Source organism: Phalacrocorax aristotelis, chromosome W, assembly GCF_949628215.1.
Source record: "Phalacrocorax aristotelis chromosome W, bGulAri2.1, whole genome shotgun sequence".
Taxonomy (NCBI): domain Eukaryota; kingdom Metazoa; phylum Chordata; class Aves; order Suliformes; family Phalacrocoracidae; genus Phalacrocorax; species Phalacrocorax aristotelis.
Genome location: NC_134310.1, coordinates 15,955,580 through 15,973,127, shown reverse-complemented (window position 1 = coordinate 15,973,127; position 17,548 = coordinate 15,955,580). Strand labels below are relative to the sequence as shown.

The following is a 17,548-nucleotide window of genomic DNA, read 5'->3' as shown; positions in this document are numbered from 1 at the left end:
TTCAGAATTACAAATGGAACTAGCTTGTACATGGACTGGCATAAGCTTATTAGAAGACTGCAGGGTGACACATGCAAACAAAACTTCTCTCAATTTCTCAGTAGTATCGACGTGCAGAAAGCGGACTCCACAATCTGTAAGATTGTAAAGTAGGTATGTTTATTCAGCGCTGGGCAGCATGGGGGGTAGTCCCACCAAAGTCGTGCGCGCCCGTGTGATAGTTTGTCTTGGATTTATACAGTAAAGCATTACATATACATAAGATTTCCCAATACGCCTATACATATGCATGACCTTTCCCCGCTTCGTAGTAAAATTAGCCAAAAAAAGTTATTTCCATAAATCTTTCCCAACTGAGCTTGCGCAGCGCCTCCTCGTGGTGGTCGTCGGGGGTCGTAAAGATGAAGGCTGCTGGCTCCTCTTTGTCACCGCTAGTAACCTTTTGGTTTTGCGCAGACTCAGTTATCTCTTGACACTTGTCCAAACTGCAAAGTCGGTTTTAGCTGGTTCTTGAGACAATTTTCTATCCTTATCAGGAATTTGTCCTTCGCAGATGGATTCCAGGCCTCCTTGCTAATTATTTTACACAGCGGCTAGATAAGCGTTCCGCAACAATTAACTTTCAGCTGGATAAGCATTCAGCAATAGAACAGTTAATTTTTGTTTTCCCCCTTTCAGCATTTCTCAATCCTTGCACTACAAAGTTATACAACAAAGCTGTGATTTTACATGGCGATAGCAGAACGGTTACAAGTTCAAAACAGACTGAAGAAACAGGATAGGAGTTAAGACTTTCAATAAGAGTTTTTCCCCTTTCTTTTGCATTATTTTTACCTGCCCCTAATATGGTGGAAATAACCTGGTTGTAATGCCCGGATACTGTGTGAGGTGAGCACGGTGGTGTCGTCTGCTAGCTATAGCAATCAGATGTCACAGAACCTGACACCAGTTGCTAAGGGAGTATATTTCTTTGACTTGAATAGTGTTTTACAACCAAATTATCCAGGCTTTAAAATTTGTGCATGAATTTATCAAACAATTTCTCATCTGCAACAAACATTTGTACTCCCAGTACCAGCAGGAAGGAATCCTCTGGGGGTGCTCTGGAACCTGTGCAGCAATGGATTAGCTGCATATAAATCATCACAGGGCCTAAAGGCTACAGAGGTTTGCACGTGAAACCCATACATTAGCTAGTTGTGAATTTGCCAAATAACAATGCCATGAGATAGGGCGTAGCACACTGGATTTAACAAGCTGGGAAGAGACTGTTACAGGAGAATTCGGGGCAGGTAGGACAGGACATCACATCTTCTGTGAAGCAATTTCGGTGGCAGAGCCCCCGTGCATGCCCCGAGCACCTCGTCCTCGCCCAACAAAGGGAAGGACAGAGGCTAGGTTTTACAGGCAAAGGAGATGTCACAGGCTGCCGCACCGGGTGGCACCGGGCATCCTGCCCGCCCCCGCAGGCTCCTGCTCGCCCCGGCCTGCGCCTCACGGCCTCAACACCCCCACCAGCCCCACTGCTCCTCTCAGCCCGCCGCTGCTGCCTCCCAACCCCTCACCCGTGGCCCTCTGCACCCAGCCCCAGTCCCAGTCCCGGACAGCACTGGGGCCGCCTCGCCTCGGTCAGGCAGCCGTACTACTCTCACCCGCGGTCGGCAGCGCGCTCCCATTGGCTGCCCCTGCGCTGCACTCGACTCCCGTTGAGCGTCCACCGCCTCTGCCGCATCCTCATTGGCGCGCTGCTCTCTAGCCACACTGCGTCACTTTCTCACACCATTTCCCCCGCCGTCTCCGCCGTCCGGCGGGCGGGACCTGGGCGACGGCAGCTGTGATTGGCCGCGGGGGCTGCCGCTCAGGGTGCTGGCCGGAGCCCTGGCGGCGGGGCTGTTTAAAGGCGCTGCGTGCCAGCCTACTGAGTTTTCTCTTTGTGCATGTGAGCGAAGGTGTGAAGTGGTAAGCGATATCGGGAGCTATCGCCTCGGATAGGTGAGGGTGGTTCGGCTCCTGGAAGTCCTTGGGTTGGGCGGTGTGTGCCATCGCCTCAGCGCCAGGCGGCGTCTCCTGTCTCTCCTTACAGGGGTGGGGGGCTGGGTCTGTGGCACCGCGTGGAGCTGGAGCTGCCCGTAGGGCGTGGAGATAGGTCGGCGTAGCTGGGAGCGATGTTTTCAGTGGACGTAAGTGCGTTTGAAGTAGTACCTGCAGTGGAGAAGAGGAAAAAAAAAAAAAGGGGGGGGGTGTGGGGGAAGCATTTCTGAGTGCCACTTAAGGTAGGTGTTAGCCTGCAAACCGCGCTGGGCGCTGCCTGGAGCATCATCGAGCAGTGCCAGTGGCGTGGCCGCTGCATGCGGAGCTGCTCTCGCCCGGTGTAGCTGGCGAGGCAAAATGCATCGTGAAAGATCCCGTAGCCCTGGTATTGGAGGACCTTGGGTGCTGTCTCGCGTGCTGCGCCCCCGCCCCCCCCCCCGAAAGAAGCACCCTAGCTGGGTGAAGCTGTGGTGGGCGCGTCCCTGCAGCTGCCCCGCGCAGCGAGGCCCTGCGGGCTGTTGCTGCGGGACTCCTCCGGGCTATCTCCCCGCCTGCGGAGTGTACCTAACGAACCCTGAAAGCGCCGGCGCCCTAGACGTGTCCCTTAATCGTCTCTGTCGCGACAGAGGCGCCCACGCAAGCCGGGGCGGGGGGCGTGCGTGCCGTGCCATGCCATGCCATGCCATCACCCTCATCGCGCAGGATAAAGGCAGCCTGGTGCTGCCCCCAGGGATGCCATCGTTTTCCTTCGTAATAGCGTTTGTTGTACAAGTGTGGGCTTCCTGCCAGCCCATCCGTGTTGCTAACGGAGTCTCGGTCTCGGATGTGCTTGGGGCTAAACTCGGAGGGAGGGTGCTTCGGATCCTAGTGGCACGCTGACCCCTGCGGGGAGAGACGCTTCAGATAAATCTTTATGGGTGAATTAAAGATACTGTCTTCTGCAGTTTGGTGGGTTTTTTACGCTGTTTGCTTGTTTCTCACTTAGTCTCACTCTTGGCTCAGAGGTGAGTGGGGGTGAACATGGTGATGTTCATGCGTGGTCCATGCTGTGGCGAGTTGCAGCAATCCGGGTAAAAGCAGTGAACTCTCGTGGTGTGACAAGTGTTTTGCGTGTACTTGCACTCGATACCTATAGGCGTTTTAGCTGTATGGGAATAACTAGATTTATTTAAATGATGTTGTAACTGAAGCTACCAGATCATCACTGTTTAACTTCTGAAAAACAGCCTGAAGTGGCTTTGTTTTCATGAGCAAAGTCTGTTCTACAATTCCTCCAGAAATAAAAAGCTGAAGGGAATTGCCAAATGTATTACTTGTAGCTAGCAGACTTGGGTTTCATTTTCTAACTTTCAGTCAAGTGTTTTGTATGAATTAAAAACTTAATAATTTAACTTCATTATTTTCTAATTGACAGAACATTCTCAAATTATTAATAAAGACAGTGAAAGCTCCCAGTTGTTGTGGGAGAATGCATTTCTGGTATCTGGAAGCACTAGCAGAAAGTCATGGCTGTTATATGCTGCTCCTCATTCCTTACAGAATCTTAAGGGGATGCAAAACAAAGCAGGCTTCTCATCTCTTTATATTAAAGCATTTTGGCTTCTCAGTGTTTTAAAAGAAATAGTACTTTTGAGTACTTTTTCATTTTCAGCAAAAACTCAGTGATGGGATCTTGCAGTTTGACCAAGAGGATGAAAGGCTTTTTGTTTTGCATCAAATAAACAATTCCTCCTCTCCCCCCCCCCCCCCCCCCCCCCCCGTTAATGACTAACTGACTTAAGACGTCATGTGTCCCATTTTCTTAAGTGATCAGAGCAAGTTTATAAAGCAATGTTTTTCATTCTGGTATAACCTGATAGCCCTGACTGCTGCTATATTGGGTTTATTTGGGTGAGCCATGTGAATACAATGGAAAGTCTCCCTTTAGTTGTCTTCTGCAAAAAGTTTTCTGATGAGAACTGCATCAAGTAGTATGGAGTTAAATGCCAGTTTTGATCTCAAAGTTCTGTAATGAACAAGCACAGAGTAGGGCATTTTCCTCAGCCCTCACCAATAATGCAAATCCTTTTGGCATACTGAATTTCCTAATAATTCACTGCCTGGTTAAAAACCACTCTTGTTCTATGGCTGCTACAGGTCAAGTCCATCATGTGCTGTCGTGCATTGTCCTTTAGTGTATGACTTAATTAAAATTAAGCATCTAAGTCTCTAGCTTCTAACTTTCATCTTTCTGGCTCTTGGAGCAGAACCAAGCTCTGCTATGGGTAGAAGACTCAGCCTTAGGGTGGCTGCCAGACCCCATGCTGAGTTGGGACCTGCTTGAAGTCTGCCAGTCTGTATTTCCTTTTTGTCCCCTTTCAAAGAAAGGGAGGTGTTTTATGCCACAAAGAGGGCTGGACCCCAAGGTCCTTTTCTCAGCTGGGACCTTGGGAATCTCACTGTCAGTAGTGTGTCTGCATTCATACAGAGCAGGAAACAACCCTTGTTCTCTTCAGTGCCTGTGCAGATTTGGGGTAAAATGCAGTTCTTTGAGCTGGGTCTGAAGCTCAGCGCTGCTCCTTGTCCCCAGGATGTGTGTAACTTGCTAGTTGTGTTGCTGAGAAGAGATGTGAACTTGCCCCGGCAGCTCCTGGGGTGGGGGGAGGAGCGTTGGGGGTCCTCCAGGCTGCTGTGTTCCCTTCCCTGGCTTCAGGAAAGCTGTGACTGCCGCTCTGTTTCTCACAGCGTAAACCTGCTGCTGTGCCATGACAAATCCTTAATCCTGCTCACCAGGGTCAGCTTCCTGGAGGCAGATATTAGTCTCCCTTGCCCTTTTTTTTTCTTCCCTCTGTAGTCCAGCTACTTTAAAAAGAGCAATGGTACTGCTTGCCCTTACTGCCATGGCTTAGGTGTGCAAAAGGGTGCAACTTAAAAGCATTTGAGAAACTTTAAAAATGAAATGCTAATAGAGGTGAGGTGCCTGCAGAATGGAGTAGTCTGTGGTCAGGGACTGTCAAAAACAGGAATTTTGGATGCTGGTGGGTTTTATTTCAAGTTTTTATTGGGTTTGCCTCCATGGTGGTGCTGCTGGTTTTGTTGTGCAGGGCGCTTAAGACAACAATGTTGTCTTCACCTCGAGGGACCCCGTCAGAAGGGGGGGAGTCCGCAGGTGAACGCCCGCCCAGCCCCACGGGAGTGTGGGCTGGGCCGGGCTGGCATGGCTGGAGCGCTGCGGCCGGAGCCCCACCTGGAGGGGTGGGTGATGCGGGCATCCCGCGCCTGCGTGCTGCCCGCCTGCCCCTGCCCGAGCCGGACGCCGTCGCGCACAAGCGCGGCTCCCGCGCCGAGAGCAAGCCGTGGGATTCCGAAACGTAAGTGCCGAGGTCGCGGCCACGGGGCGGGGGCGCGCGCGACACCTCCACCCCGGTGGCTCCTCGCGGTCTCCCTGGCCGGGTCACCTTGGGGCGTGGGGGCGCCCTCAGTGCCCTTAGCAGCGTTGCGGGGCTGGCTCGGCGGGGGGAGCGGGGTGGCAGGCCGGGCGCTGTAGCCTGCGGCGTGATCGTCTGAGCTGAGGGGCTTCACAATGGGATGGATTAGGAAAAAGAATTCCGTTCAGTTGCGGCGCTCGGTTTTATCCGGACGTTGTAGTGGGGCGTTTGCGGGCACTGCGCTTTCGGGTGAGCGGATACGAAATCGTGAGCCTGGGGTGGTAATAAAGCACGCAAATAACGCGAAATTAGTTTTCTTGCTCGAAACCTTGCTTGAAATCTTATGCTGTATGGCTGTTCTGCAGCGCTCCAATAAGCGGTTTTAAATAGCAGCCTTCTGCAATTTGCATGTTTTAATATGAATACATGCTCTAAAAATACTTAAATGGATTATTTTAGGTGTCATTAGGTATGCTTGAAACTTTGTTAGAGGCAATCAAAATGAATGGTGAGCCATGTGCTCTTACTTAAGACTTAAGACCTTACGTAAGACTCTGATATCCAACTGTACATGTAGCAGAAGGCACTTTTAATGTTTTCCTAATACTTGTTTTAACATGCATCATGTAAAGTCATCATTCTTGTATAGAAAGACTTTATTCCTTTATACAGCTCATTGTGAGGCTCTTTTTTTTTTTTTCATTTTTTATGGAAGAAGCTGGGTAAGGTTAATGTGGTGGTGCAGCTGGGCACAAAAGGGACAACTGTTCTGTAAGGATGTAAGTAAAAGTACAGGAAGATGGTGCCTGTCTGTGTAATACAGATAGGGTTAAAGTAATAGGATATAATATATCCTAGATTAGTGACGGCAAAGTTAGACCAAGTTTTCTTGTTTTAACTCTATCAGGAAGAATCCCTGTGTGTTTATCTCGGCCTGTGAAATATTCTTCCAGCCCTGGTGTTAAAAGTTCCAGTGTTCAGGCATGCCAAAACAGAGTATGCTTAAAAAACCCAAGTGAACAAACAAAAAACCCAACCAAAAATACCAAAAAAAGCCACACCAAAAAATACTTCTCTTTGTTGCAAGTATAAACAAAATGAAACAGCTTAGAGTACTTAGGCCAGGACTTTTCAAATTTGTTTCTATTTTTAAACTGTTTTAAGGCTGAGATTTCCTGTTAAGGATAAATTTTAAACTTAATGTCTCAACTAGCAATATTTAAAAAAAAAAATCAAAAAACACCCTGTGTTTCCAGTTTGGTTGTATAAAATTGAGACTTTGCATATAAGCAAAAGTAGAATAATGAACATTAAGACTAATTTCTTGAACGCTTAATATTTGTTAAGCATGTGTTTTGCTTCAGTGAAATGACCTGGGCTTAAGCTACGTATATTCATCTCATAAGCAAAAGTACAATTTCAGCCCTGGAGATTATCTTAATAGAAAATGTTATAAAACTTCTAATGATGTTTACAGTACGCTCAGACCAAAATTTCACCTGGAGGCAAAGGCTTGTCTTTTGCAAATGAACTTGTAGAATACCTAAAACTTAACCTTTTCTATAAATCTACAGAAAATTAAAGTATGTATGAAGTAAGTATCTAAAAATGGATGTGAATAAATCGGCTGTTTTTTGTGGTTTTCTTTTTACTTAAAGATTTACCACGATGCCTGGATCCCTTCCAGTGAATGCTGAATCCTGCTGGCCCAAAGATGTGGGAATTGTTGCACTAGAAATCTATTTTCCCTCTCAGTATGTTGACCAGACAGAGCTGGAGAAGTATGATGGTGTGAATGCTGGCAAATACACCATTGGGTTAGGCCAGTCAAAGATGGGATTCTGCTCTGACCGGGAAGATATAAATTCTCTCTGTTTGACTGTGGTTCAGAAGCTCATGGAGAGGCACAGCCTTTCTTACAATTGTATCGGGAGATTAGAAGTTGGGACGGAGACAATAATTGATAAATCAAAATCTGTAAAGACTGTCCTGATGCAACTCTTCGAAGAATCTGGTAATATGGATGTAGAAGGAATTGACACCATGAATGCATGCTATGGAGGCACTGCTGCTCTTTTTAATGCTATTAATTGGATTGAGTCCAGTTCTTGGGATGGTAAGTTCAGGGTATTTTCTTGAAAAATTGTGTCAGTCTCTGTTTCTGTGTAGTCTGCCTTGCAATTATGGTGCTCATGTTTAACCATATGAAACCCAGAGGGTAAGCTCTTGTATGCTTCTGAAGTATTTTTCTTAAATGCTCTGGGCATTTGCCACTAGTTCAGTTACGTGCAAAAAATAATAGCACAGATAATCACTGGTCTTTTCCTGTGAATTTTGGTGGCTGCCAGGATTGAAGAGCCTCTTAATCCTGGAGTCATCTCATCTATAACTAAAGTCTAAAAATTGCTGATGGATATTAAAAAGTGCTAGATTCTTGGCTACTTTTCATACTTATTTCTGTGTTTTTCACAGGTCGTTATGCACTTGTTGTTGCTGGAGACATAGCGGTGTATGCTACTGGAAATGCCAGGCCAACAGGTGGAGCTGGTGCTGTTGCTATGCTAGTTGGTCCAAATGCTCCCTTAATTTTTGAGAGAGGTTAGTCTTGTGAGAAAACAAATACTGTTTAGCCAGATACTGGATCCGTTCTGAAGCCAGTCTCCTGTTTTTGTGGGTTGCTGGAGGGCTGGATTAACTCCCACTAATGTTAGAAATTGTACTTTGTCTTCTCTTGTTCTGGGCTAACTTGGCCAAGTCCTGTTAGAGGAGGCAGCAAGAAACAGCTTAGAGATGCTCCTATCTGGTTTTTTTTTTGTGGTGGTTTTGTTTGGGTTTTTTTTTGGTTGGGGATTCTCCAGTAAAATTGACAGAGTAGACTTAGAGCTGAATAACACAGTGCGCTACTTTCAAGGTGAAATGATGAAAACAGTTTGTTACTTGTGTTTGTCATGCTCAGTCCTACTGTACTTGGGTAACAGGTGATTGAGAACTGTGTGAAATGTTTCCTTAAAGGACCTGAAGTGCTATGAAAACCTGCTTGAATGAGGCCAAATATTAATTGTTTTCCATGTGTTAAGCAATATTTTCAAACTGACTCAAAGTAGCCGAATAAAGTAATTTTCAACTTTTGACAATTCCTCTCCATCAGGGTTGCGTGGAATCCACATGCAGCATGCATATGACTTCTATAAACCAGATATGGTCTCTGAATATCCTGTGGTTGATGGTAAACTATCTATACAGTGCTACCTCAGTGCATTAGATCGCTGCTACACTGTCTATCGCAACAAAATTCACACCCAGTGGCAAAAGGGTATGTAGCCTCATGAGATACTGCAAGATCTGGCAAATACTAGAACGTGTAGCTACACAGACAATGTATTATCAAGTAAGACTAGTACATGGTCCCTTTATTTGTGTTTGTGTGTTCTGAGACATTTGAAATGTTTGCACTCTCCTGTAAAGAAATGTCTTATTTCTGTTCTGGTATGGCTAAGTACCTGATAGTCAATAAGCAGCAGTCTCTACAAGCTTTTATTGGTGTCATGTATATCATCTTGCTTAAAAGTGTGTCATTCCCTTCTCTACCAAGGCTCTTAAGATATCGAGGTTAATATTTACATGTTGTATAAGGATACTGATTTTTTCTTTTTTTACCCCCCATATGTTTAGTAATTGCTTCTTCTGTATTAAGAAGCGTAGGTTTGAAGATTAGATGGTTAGATGAAGTAGACTACTTATTATTTCAAAATGCTGGATAGAAATACTGAGATTCTGTTAATCTTATAACTTTTTCTTCTAGAAGAAGGGCAAACATTATTAGCTGGTGCGCAAGATCAGTAAGAAACTAATTTTTAAATAGAAGTAGCAGCAGTGTGTCAAATGAGCTTGCCAGCAAGAGTTAGTCTTACAGCTGTCTTTTTTTTTTTTTTTTGTATGCTGATGTTATGATGACTGGTATCCTGCCATCCCCCTATTTTGTTTTAATACTTGAAGTGAGTACTAAACATAAGTTGTAACACAACATTTCTGCTACTTCCAGAGGGGACAGATAGACGTTTTACCTTGAACGACTTTGGATTCATGATCTTTCATTCTCCCTACTGTAAACTGGTACAGAAATCTGTGGCTAGACTATTGCTGAATGACTTTCTTGGTGACCAGAACGTAGAAACAGCAAATGGTGTTTTCAGTGGTTTGGAAGCTTTCAGGTGAGAATGGCTGCTGTCTTCCTTATTCAGGTAGTCCTTGATTTGTTAAACATCCAAGGAGTTTTTCCTTGCTGCCATTTCAGTAACTATTTCTGAACCTTTTTTAATAGGGATGTAAAACTTGAAGATACGTATTTTGACAGAGATGTGGAAAAAGCTTTTATGAAAGCCAGCGCAGAGCTCTTCAATCAGAAAACCAAAGCTTCGTTACTTGTATCCAATCAGAATGGAAATATGTATACCCCTTCAGTCTATGGTTGCCTTGCCTCTCTTCTAGCCCAGTAAGCATAAAATTGGAAAAAAGTAATAGCTTTTTATATGTAAGTGCATAAAAAGTTTTCATTTCAGAAAGCCTTCTGTAAAAGCACTATCTAGCAAACTTTTTCCTATTAGATTGCCTTAAGTAGCAAGACTAAAGCTAGAAAAGTATTCCGCATACACAATTAGTTCAAGTGACAAGCAGATTGAAAATTTCTGCATCAGAAGCTGATCTGAAACAGCAGCTTAATGCTTTCCAAAGTAGGATTTTATTTGTAAGGTGAGGTATCTTTTCCCAGCCTCAAAACAAATGCACCCCACCCACCCCAAACACCCCTGTGGAAAAGAGAATCTGAATGCCTTTTCTGTTCCACTACAATCATAGAACCACAGAATGGTCTGGGTTGGAAGGGACCTTAAAGATCATCTAGTTCCACACACACACCCACCCCCTGCTATGGGCAGGGATACCTTCCACTAGATCAGGTTGCTCAGAGCCCCATCCAACCTGGCCTTGAATGTTTCCAGGGAGGGGGGTGTCTGCAGCTTCTCTGGGCAACCTGTTACAGTGTCTCACCACCCTCACAGTAAAGAATTTCTTCCCAATATCTAAATCTACCCTCTCTGTTTAAAACCATTACCCCATATCCTATCACCACACTCCCTGATAGAGTCCTTCCCCATATTTCCTGTAGGCCCCCCTTAAGTGTTGAAAGGCTGCTATAAGGTCTCCCCACAGCCTTATCTTCTCCAGGCTAAACAACCCCAAATTTCTCAGCCTGTCCTCATAGGACAGGTGCTCCAGCCCCATGATCATCTTTGGCCCTCCTCTGGACCTGCTCGAGCTGGTCCATGTCTGTCTTAGGCTGGGGGCCCCAGAGCTGAACACAGCACTCCAGGTGGGGTCTTACAAGAGCAGAATCACTTCCCTCAACCTGCTGGCCGCGCTTCTTTTGATGTAGCCTAGGATACGCTTTACTTCCTGGGCTGCAGGTGTACGTTGATGGGTCATATTCAGTTTTTCATCCACCAATACCCCCCAGCCCTCCTCTGCAGGGCTGCTCTCAATTCACTCATTGCCCAGTAATAATAAGCAAAGCCAAATTAAATTAGATTAGTATTTACTTAAATTGTTGTGTATGGTGTGGTTTCTAGGTTGGGGGTGTGTGGTGTGTTTTTGTTGGTTTGTGGTACCCCCTTCCCCCCCATGACAGGCTTTTACAAAATCATGTTAAGTTCAAATTAAACCATTCCTCTTGGGTCCTTTTTCTTTATTGTGATTTTTGCATTCTAAGATGTGATAGTTTGTTTTAGGCTTTAGGTCACTTAAGAATGAAAATTGGCTGTCTTCTGGGTAATCCTATTCCGGGCATTTCTTTGTTCTCTTTTGCTTTTAGGTAGCTTAGACAATGATTTTTCAAACAGCAGTGTTTTGAAAACCTGTTTAAAAAAGTCATCATTTATGCATTAACACATGAAGTGTGTATTGGAGTCAATATAATTTTGCTGGCTTTTTCTTTTTTTTTTTTTTTTTTTTGGCTAAGCTAGCTGTGCTTTCTAGTTATTTAAAATTGGCATGTTGGCTTAATTCTCACTTTAAAGAACTGTTTCTTGATTTGCAGGTACTCCCCAGAGCAGCTCGCAGGACAGCGAATTAGTGTGTTCTCATACGGCTCTGGCTTTGCTGCTACACTGTATTCCATCAGAGTTACACAGGATGCCACTCCTGGTGAGTGAAAGGAAGAGACATTAACTCCCTTGCGCAGCTCACCTCTAAATGCTTTGTTATGCCCACCAGCATAAGCAAACCTGCAGAACAATGCCTAATGACAGTAGTGTCAAACTGAAGATGTTCCAGCTCCAGGGAATGTTTTAAGTGTCTTTTTGGGCAAATAGATAATATTCTTCAAATGCTTAAAGCATTTTGCTTGAGTAATTGGGAATATTTTTAAATGACTAAAACTTTAGCTTCTCTAATGCAAAATATTTTGAATGGGCTTGAAATGCTGATATGCTAGTGTGTGGTTCTCAGCACTGGTGTTGCCTTACATGATGGTTTTGTATTGTAGGTTCTGCACTGGACAAAATAACTACCAGCCTTTCTGATCTTAAAACAAGACTTGACTCAAGAAAATGCATTGCACCTGATGTCTTTGCTGAAAACATGAAGATTAGACAGGAAACCCATAATTTGGGTAAGAATGTCATAAAATATAAATAATTCCTAGTCCTACAGCAAAATACTCATCACTTAATTTGCATGACTTTAAGTGATTAAGGTGTAGAATAAAGGAAATGTCTAACACTTAGCTTATAAAGTGCTTTTCTATAGCTTGTGTTCATTGGCCCAGTATGGCTGAAATGAAAATGCAGACTTGGTTTTTCCTTCTTACTGCTCCCAAACCGCAAAGGCCTGCGTTGTAGAAAACTCTTACCAGGCACCAACTAACAGTGTGGTGTTGGCTTTTTTTACAGCCAACTACATTCCACAGTCTTCAGTAGAAGATCTCTTTGAAGGAACATGGTACCTTGTGCATGTGGATGAAAAACACAGAAGAACTTATGCACGGCACCCACTCATGGGTGGTGGGCCTCTGGAGGCAGGAGTTGAAGTTGTCCACCCAGGCATTGTTCATGAGGTGAACACTCGGCACTCTTCAGTTTGATATAAGTTGTGGAACAGTTTGTGTTTGTCTTAGCACGTGCACATATGTTAAAAGAGGAAGTGGTTAACAAAGTACTTGATATAACTTATTAAAAATGTAAGCCAGAAGTTAAAGTTAGCATGGTATTTTTAAACAAATACATTTCATCATAAGAACAAAACTGCACAAGGATGAAACAAGAACAAACGGGCTCTCTTCACATAATCAGTTTGCATGATGCATGACAGATTTGAATGACTTAAGACCAAGCTGTCCAGTGTAGCATGGATGTTACTTGAGAGCTGGACTAGCCATGGAGTATGAATGTTTGTGAACTAGAAAACCATATTTTAATGCTTTGTTTTGGGGGGGGCGGGGGTGTGTGTGTATGTGTTTTGTGTGGGTTTTCTTGTTTGTTTGTGTTCTCCCCTCCTTAGCAGATCCCAAGCCCTGTTAAGAAGGTGCCAAGAATACCTGCAACAGCAGAATCTGAAGGTGTTACTGTTGCCATTTCCAATGGGGAGCATCTTAATGCCTCTGTGAGGTAGGGAATGAAAAAAGATGTGAGGGTAGGGTGAGAGAGAAAGGATCCATGGTAGTACTGAAATTTCAGTGTACAGTAATACGTCATTGGAGCATGGAAAAACTGTTTAAACTCCTTGAAAAGATTTGTTGTAATACATTGTGCTGATACTTACAGTATTTTCAGAACACTAAAATCATGAATATACTGGAGATGGTGGAACTTGCCAGGGGCTTTGTGGATTCCTTAACACATCTGAATTTAATGGCTGCATAGTAGCTGTAATCTATTACAAGGTCTTTGTAGCAAAAAAAATAATTTCTTGCTTTTTTTTCCCCCCATGTAAAATGACTTGAAACCTACACTGTTAACTTTTTTCTGCTTTCACTCAAAAGTGGGTGGCAAAACAGCCCAAGCTTTTAATGTTAGGGTTCTCAGTGCCTTGACAGTAAGCAGTCAGTCTTCTGAATATTGCACTTGTCTTTCCCTTTATCACCTTCCCTTTCTTTTCCCAGTCTACTTCCCGTCACACCACTGCTTTGGGAAAGGTATAGAACCAAGTAATGTTACTGGAATAGAATCTCTCTCCCCTATCAAAAGGACTGGATCAAGAATGGCTAGACTGACAGGTGGTGTGTTTTTTTCCAAGAAACTCTGACCTACTGTGTTAGTTACTATGTGATTACTCCAAACATCTGTATTAACTGTTTTATACCTGCGTTATAAATCACAGCAGCCTGGGATGAAAGAGGAACAAGAAAGGAGGTGGTAGTTTTTTTTTCTAAAGAACAAAAAGGGTATAATTCTTGGGTTCCTTGATTTGGCATCTTTCAGGATTGTTTAACTGTAATAGAAGTACTTAAGGCAGCAGAATTTTCAAATAAAGCTTCTGGATATTATGGAGCTGTTGTAATTGGCAAACTAAGGAAGGGAGGAAGATCACTTTATCTGGACCTCTGGCCTCTTGCTATTCTTTTATATAATTTCCAAGAGGCTATTTCTAACTTAGAATTTGGCTTGTACTTTGAAGTCTTCCTCGCTATCAATAATGTTGTAGGAGTGGGGTCATCCTCCCGTCCCCCCCCAAAATGCAAGCTAAAAGCTGTCTGTTCTGCAAGTGGTAGATATACAATGCTAATTGGGCATCCATTCTGGTAGGTTTGTGGTTTTTTTTTTTTTTTTCTAAAAGCCCAAACTGGAAATAAACTATGACATGAGCCTTGTAAGCTTGTAATATATGTTTAAATTGAGCTAATGTACAGAATGCAGTTTTGTTGAATTTTATTTCTTTGCTAATTCTACAAAGCTACTTTATTAAATATAAAGTAGCAAAAAAAGGACTTGCCTGTTGAAACTTCATTACGCACAAAAATGTAGCATTTGTATTATCAAATCCTAGTGAGTGACATAACACTGTACAGTCAACCCTTGGTAAAATAGTTGTTAATCAATTTATAAAACACTAATCAGTTTGTTCTGTTGAAAACAATGGAGCAGTGATGCATTAAGATAGTGTTTGCAAATATTTTTGTTTAGATTGTCCTTGTGAAACTTATCTTGGTACTAGGAGAAAAAAATATTGCCATGAAACAAAGTCCATTGCTGGCAGTGGACAAGCCAAGAAGTGAGCTACTGGCACAAAAATTTAACCGCATGGACCTCGCTTTCTGTGAGGCCGATCCTTTATCAAAATAAAGTTTGAGATACTTGAAACCTGTTAAAGTAGTGCTGACTTGTTGGGTTTTCAGGATGCATTTTTCTTTAACAGGAAAGAGGAAGCTGTCCTTGTGAAAACCTGAAGTTGTGGGTTCGTGATCTGTGTGGATCTTCTGCATCTTTCTTCTTAATATCATTCCATTACAAAAGTGGAAAGAAAGGGTTACTTAGGCTGGTGGGAAGCTTACTTCAGGAATATCTTTCAAGATAACTTAAATGTTTTCAGGTGGAAACTGTTTATAGTGGAGGAACTCATTCCCAGCTTATGAAATAGAATTCATCTTATTACCATCTTATGAAAGATGGTATTGTTTTATCCCCTTCTCAAACTGTGAAAGGGGATTGGTTCTTGTGTACTTACCTGAGCCTCACTGAGTCCAGATTCCCATGGGTGTCATTCTGTTACTCATTTACATTAATTATTCCTTTTAAAGTCAACTGATCATCTCATCAGTCCCCATAATAGATAAGGCATCCCTGCCCTTAAATTTGAAAGCACCAGCTGTACCTCTCTAAACCTTGTATTGGTTTATTTGCCTTAACTAAAAATCATATAGGTTTTTCCTCTTAGCTTAGGCATTTCAACTGTGCCCCTTCAAAGAAGCACAGCTACTGTACTCTTCCACTGTTTGCATTGGAGCTGATGATATTGAAAATTAAACTATAAGATCTGATTAAAGCTGAAGGTAGGAGCATCTACATCTTGGTGATGCTCAGAACAATTGGAAGTGTCAGGCTATCCAACTTTGAACTTGCAGCAGTCAAGAGTATCAAAATCAGCTTTGTGCTGGCAGAAGTAGTATGGCAGAAATTAGTACAAGCCTGTAATGCTCAGTATATAAGCAGATTTTGTTACTGATTGTATTCAACTTAGTGTGATACTTGGTGCTAAAGCAAGAATTTAAAATTACATGAGTTTTGGAGTATGCTTATCTCTCTCCTCATTTTTTTTTTTGAGTGCAATAGGAGTACAAGCAGTTCTAGACCATCAGAATTGTACAAGTAATGGAAGGTGTCAGAAGGTTAGTAGATGGTAGCCCAACCAGCTATGCACTGGCAATTGCAACCACACATGCATATCCTAACCTGCCTTTCTGAATTGTGACAAATTGGGAACCATGGTCAAAAACAGCATTGCTATTTCTTTAAGCAAAATTTAAAAAGAAAGGCTCCAAGATATGTTTTTATCAGGTTTAATTTGCTGAAGAAGTTTTAGTAATCTAAACAACTGCAAATTCTTCTCTACCTGTTTTCTGTTTAAATTTTACTCCCCTGCAAAAACTGCCCTGATTTGCAATGGTAAAGTTGTGTCAAGCTAAGGTAAAACTTCTCAAAAAAAAAAAATAAAAAAAAATAAAAAAAAATTAGCTGTTCTATGCCTGTACTGTGAATCTCTCAAGCATGTTAAGTGTGATAATATTTCATCTTTATTAAAAAAAAAATCATACCAACAAATGATCTCTTACCTGTTTTACTTGAGTTTTTGCACTAGCTACACCAAGTTTCTGGAGCAAGGGGCAAACAAGTATATGAGAGGCTCCACATTTAGTCATACAGGTCTCTTCTAACCTTAATGATTCTAAGATCCAGTCCAACCATGTCTCCTAAACCATGTCCTAAAGTGCCATATTTACATGTTTTTTGAACATCTCCAGGGATGGTGACCCTGCCGCCTCTCTGGGCAGCCTGTTCCAGTGCCTGACCACTCTTTCAGTAAAGAAATTCTTCCTCCCCTAAGGAAAAATCTCCTTGAAGCAACTTGAGGCCATTTCCTTTTCTCCTACTGAGTTTTAGAGGGTATCAATTTGTAGTTTTAGAAAGCAGCCATTCTTTGTGGTGCTGGGCATACAGGGGATCGCTCCACCTGGTGTATGCACCAAGTTGCTCTACTGTGGGGGTTTATGTATATTTCATTAGATTTCTAGGAAATGGCTATCATATTCATACTATTCTTTGAACTCATTAATATATGTGAATGTCCTTAACGCATACGCATTCATGTTCCTTGGTGGTCTTCCAGGGTCTTCTAGTGGTTGTCGATAGGGTGAGGAAGACTGTCTGCTGGTTGAACTCAGTCTCTGGCCATGCTCAGTTCATTTTTTGGCTTGGTTACACAATTCTTGCTGATACTTAACTAGCTTATTCTAGTACGTTTCCCTTATTTATCCTACTAAAGGATACAGTGCCTCCAGCCTCCTTTCTATCTAATCACATATAGCAAGTTGTAAGACTGTTATTTGCAAAGTATTCCAAGCATTTCAAAACTTAGCTATGTTGCTCCAATTAGAGGAGGCCGTATCTTCTTCAGAAGCCGGTATCACTATCGCTAGTGACCTGGGAGAAGACACCACCACCCACCTCGCTACAACCTCCTTTCAGGTAGTTGTAGAGAGCGATAAGGTCACCCCTCAGCCTCCTCTTCTCCAGACTAAACAACCCCAGTTCCCTCAGCTGCTCCTCATAAGACTTGCTCTCCAGACCCCTCACCAGCTTTGCCCTTCTTTGGACATGCTCTAGCACCTCAATGTCCTTCTTGTAGTGAGGGGCCCAAAACTGAACACAGTACTCAAGGTGTGGCCTCACCAGGGCTGAGTACAGGGGCATGATCGCTTCCCTACTCCTGCTGGCCACGCTATTCCAGATACAAGCCAGGATGCTCTTGGCTACCTTGGCATGCTGCTGGCTCGTGTTGAGCTGGCTGTCATTTGAGTGTTTCAGTGTGACTTAAGAAATACAAAGGAGATATGAGGCATTTTT

At 43.3% G+C, this 17,548-nt stretch overlaps 1 protein-coding gene across 8 annotated transcripts; it reads left to right on the top strand.

Moving 5' to 3' along the window:
• Positions 1-1,856: 1,856 nt before the first annotated feature.
• Positions 1,857-16,223, top strand: LOC142049455 (hydroxymethylglutaryl-CoA synthase, cytoplasmic-like). 8 transcript variants are annotated; one of them, XR_012657724.1, is made up of 12 exons: positions 5,319-5,381; positions 7,097-7,554; positions 7,911-8,036; positions 8,587-8,751; positions 9,481-9,649; positions 9,760-9,930; positions 11,530-11,636; positions 11,977-12,102; positions 12,383-12,546; positions 12,990-13,096; positions 13,591-13,704; positions 14,844-16,123. XR_012657724.1 is itself a non-coding variant. In XM_075077193.1 (11 exons), the coding sequence occupies exons 2-11, from the start codon at positions 7,107-7,109 to the stop codon at positions 14,872-14,874; spliced, it is 1,611 nt and encodes a 536-aa protein (XP_074933294.1). In that variant the 5' UTR covers positions 1,857-1,959; positions 7,097-7,106; the 3' UTR covers positions 14,875-16,223. The 8 variants fall into 8 exon arrangements, 7 of the variants coding, with proteins under 7 accessions (XP_074933294.1, XP_074933291.1, XP_074933292.1 ...); XM_075077193.1 differs by lacking the exons at positions 5,319-5,381; positions 13,591-13,704 and adding an exon at positions 1,857-1,959 and having other exon boundaries at positions 12,993-13,096; positions 14,844-16,223; XM_075077190.1 differs by lacking the exons at positions 5,319-5,381; positions 13,591-13,704 and adding an exon at positions 1,862-1,959 and having other exon boundaries at positions 14,844-16,223.
• The last annotated feature ends 1,325 nt before the right edge of the window (positions 16,224-17,548 follow it).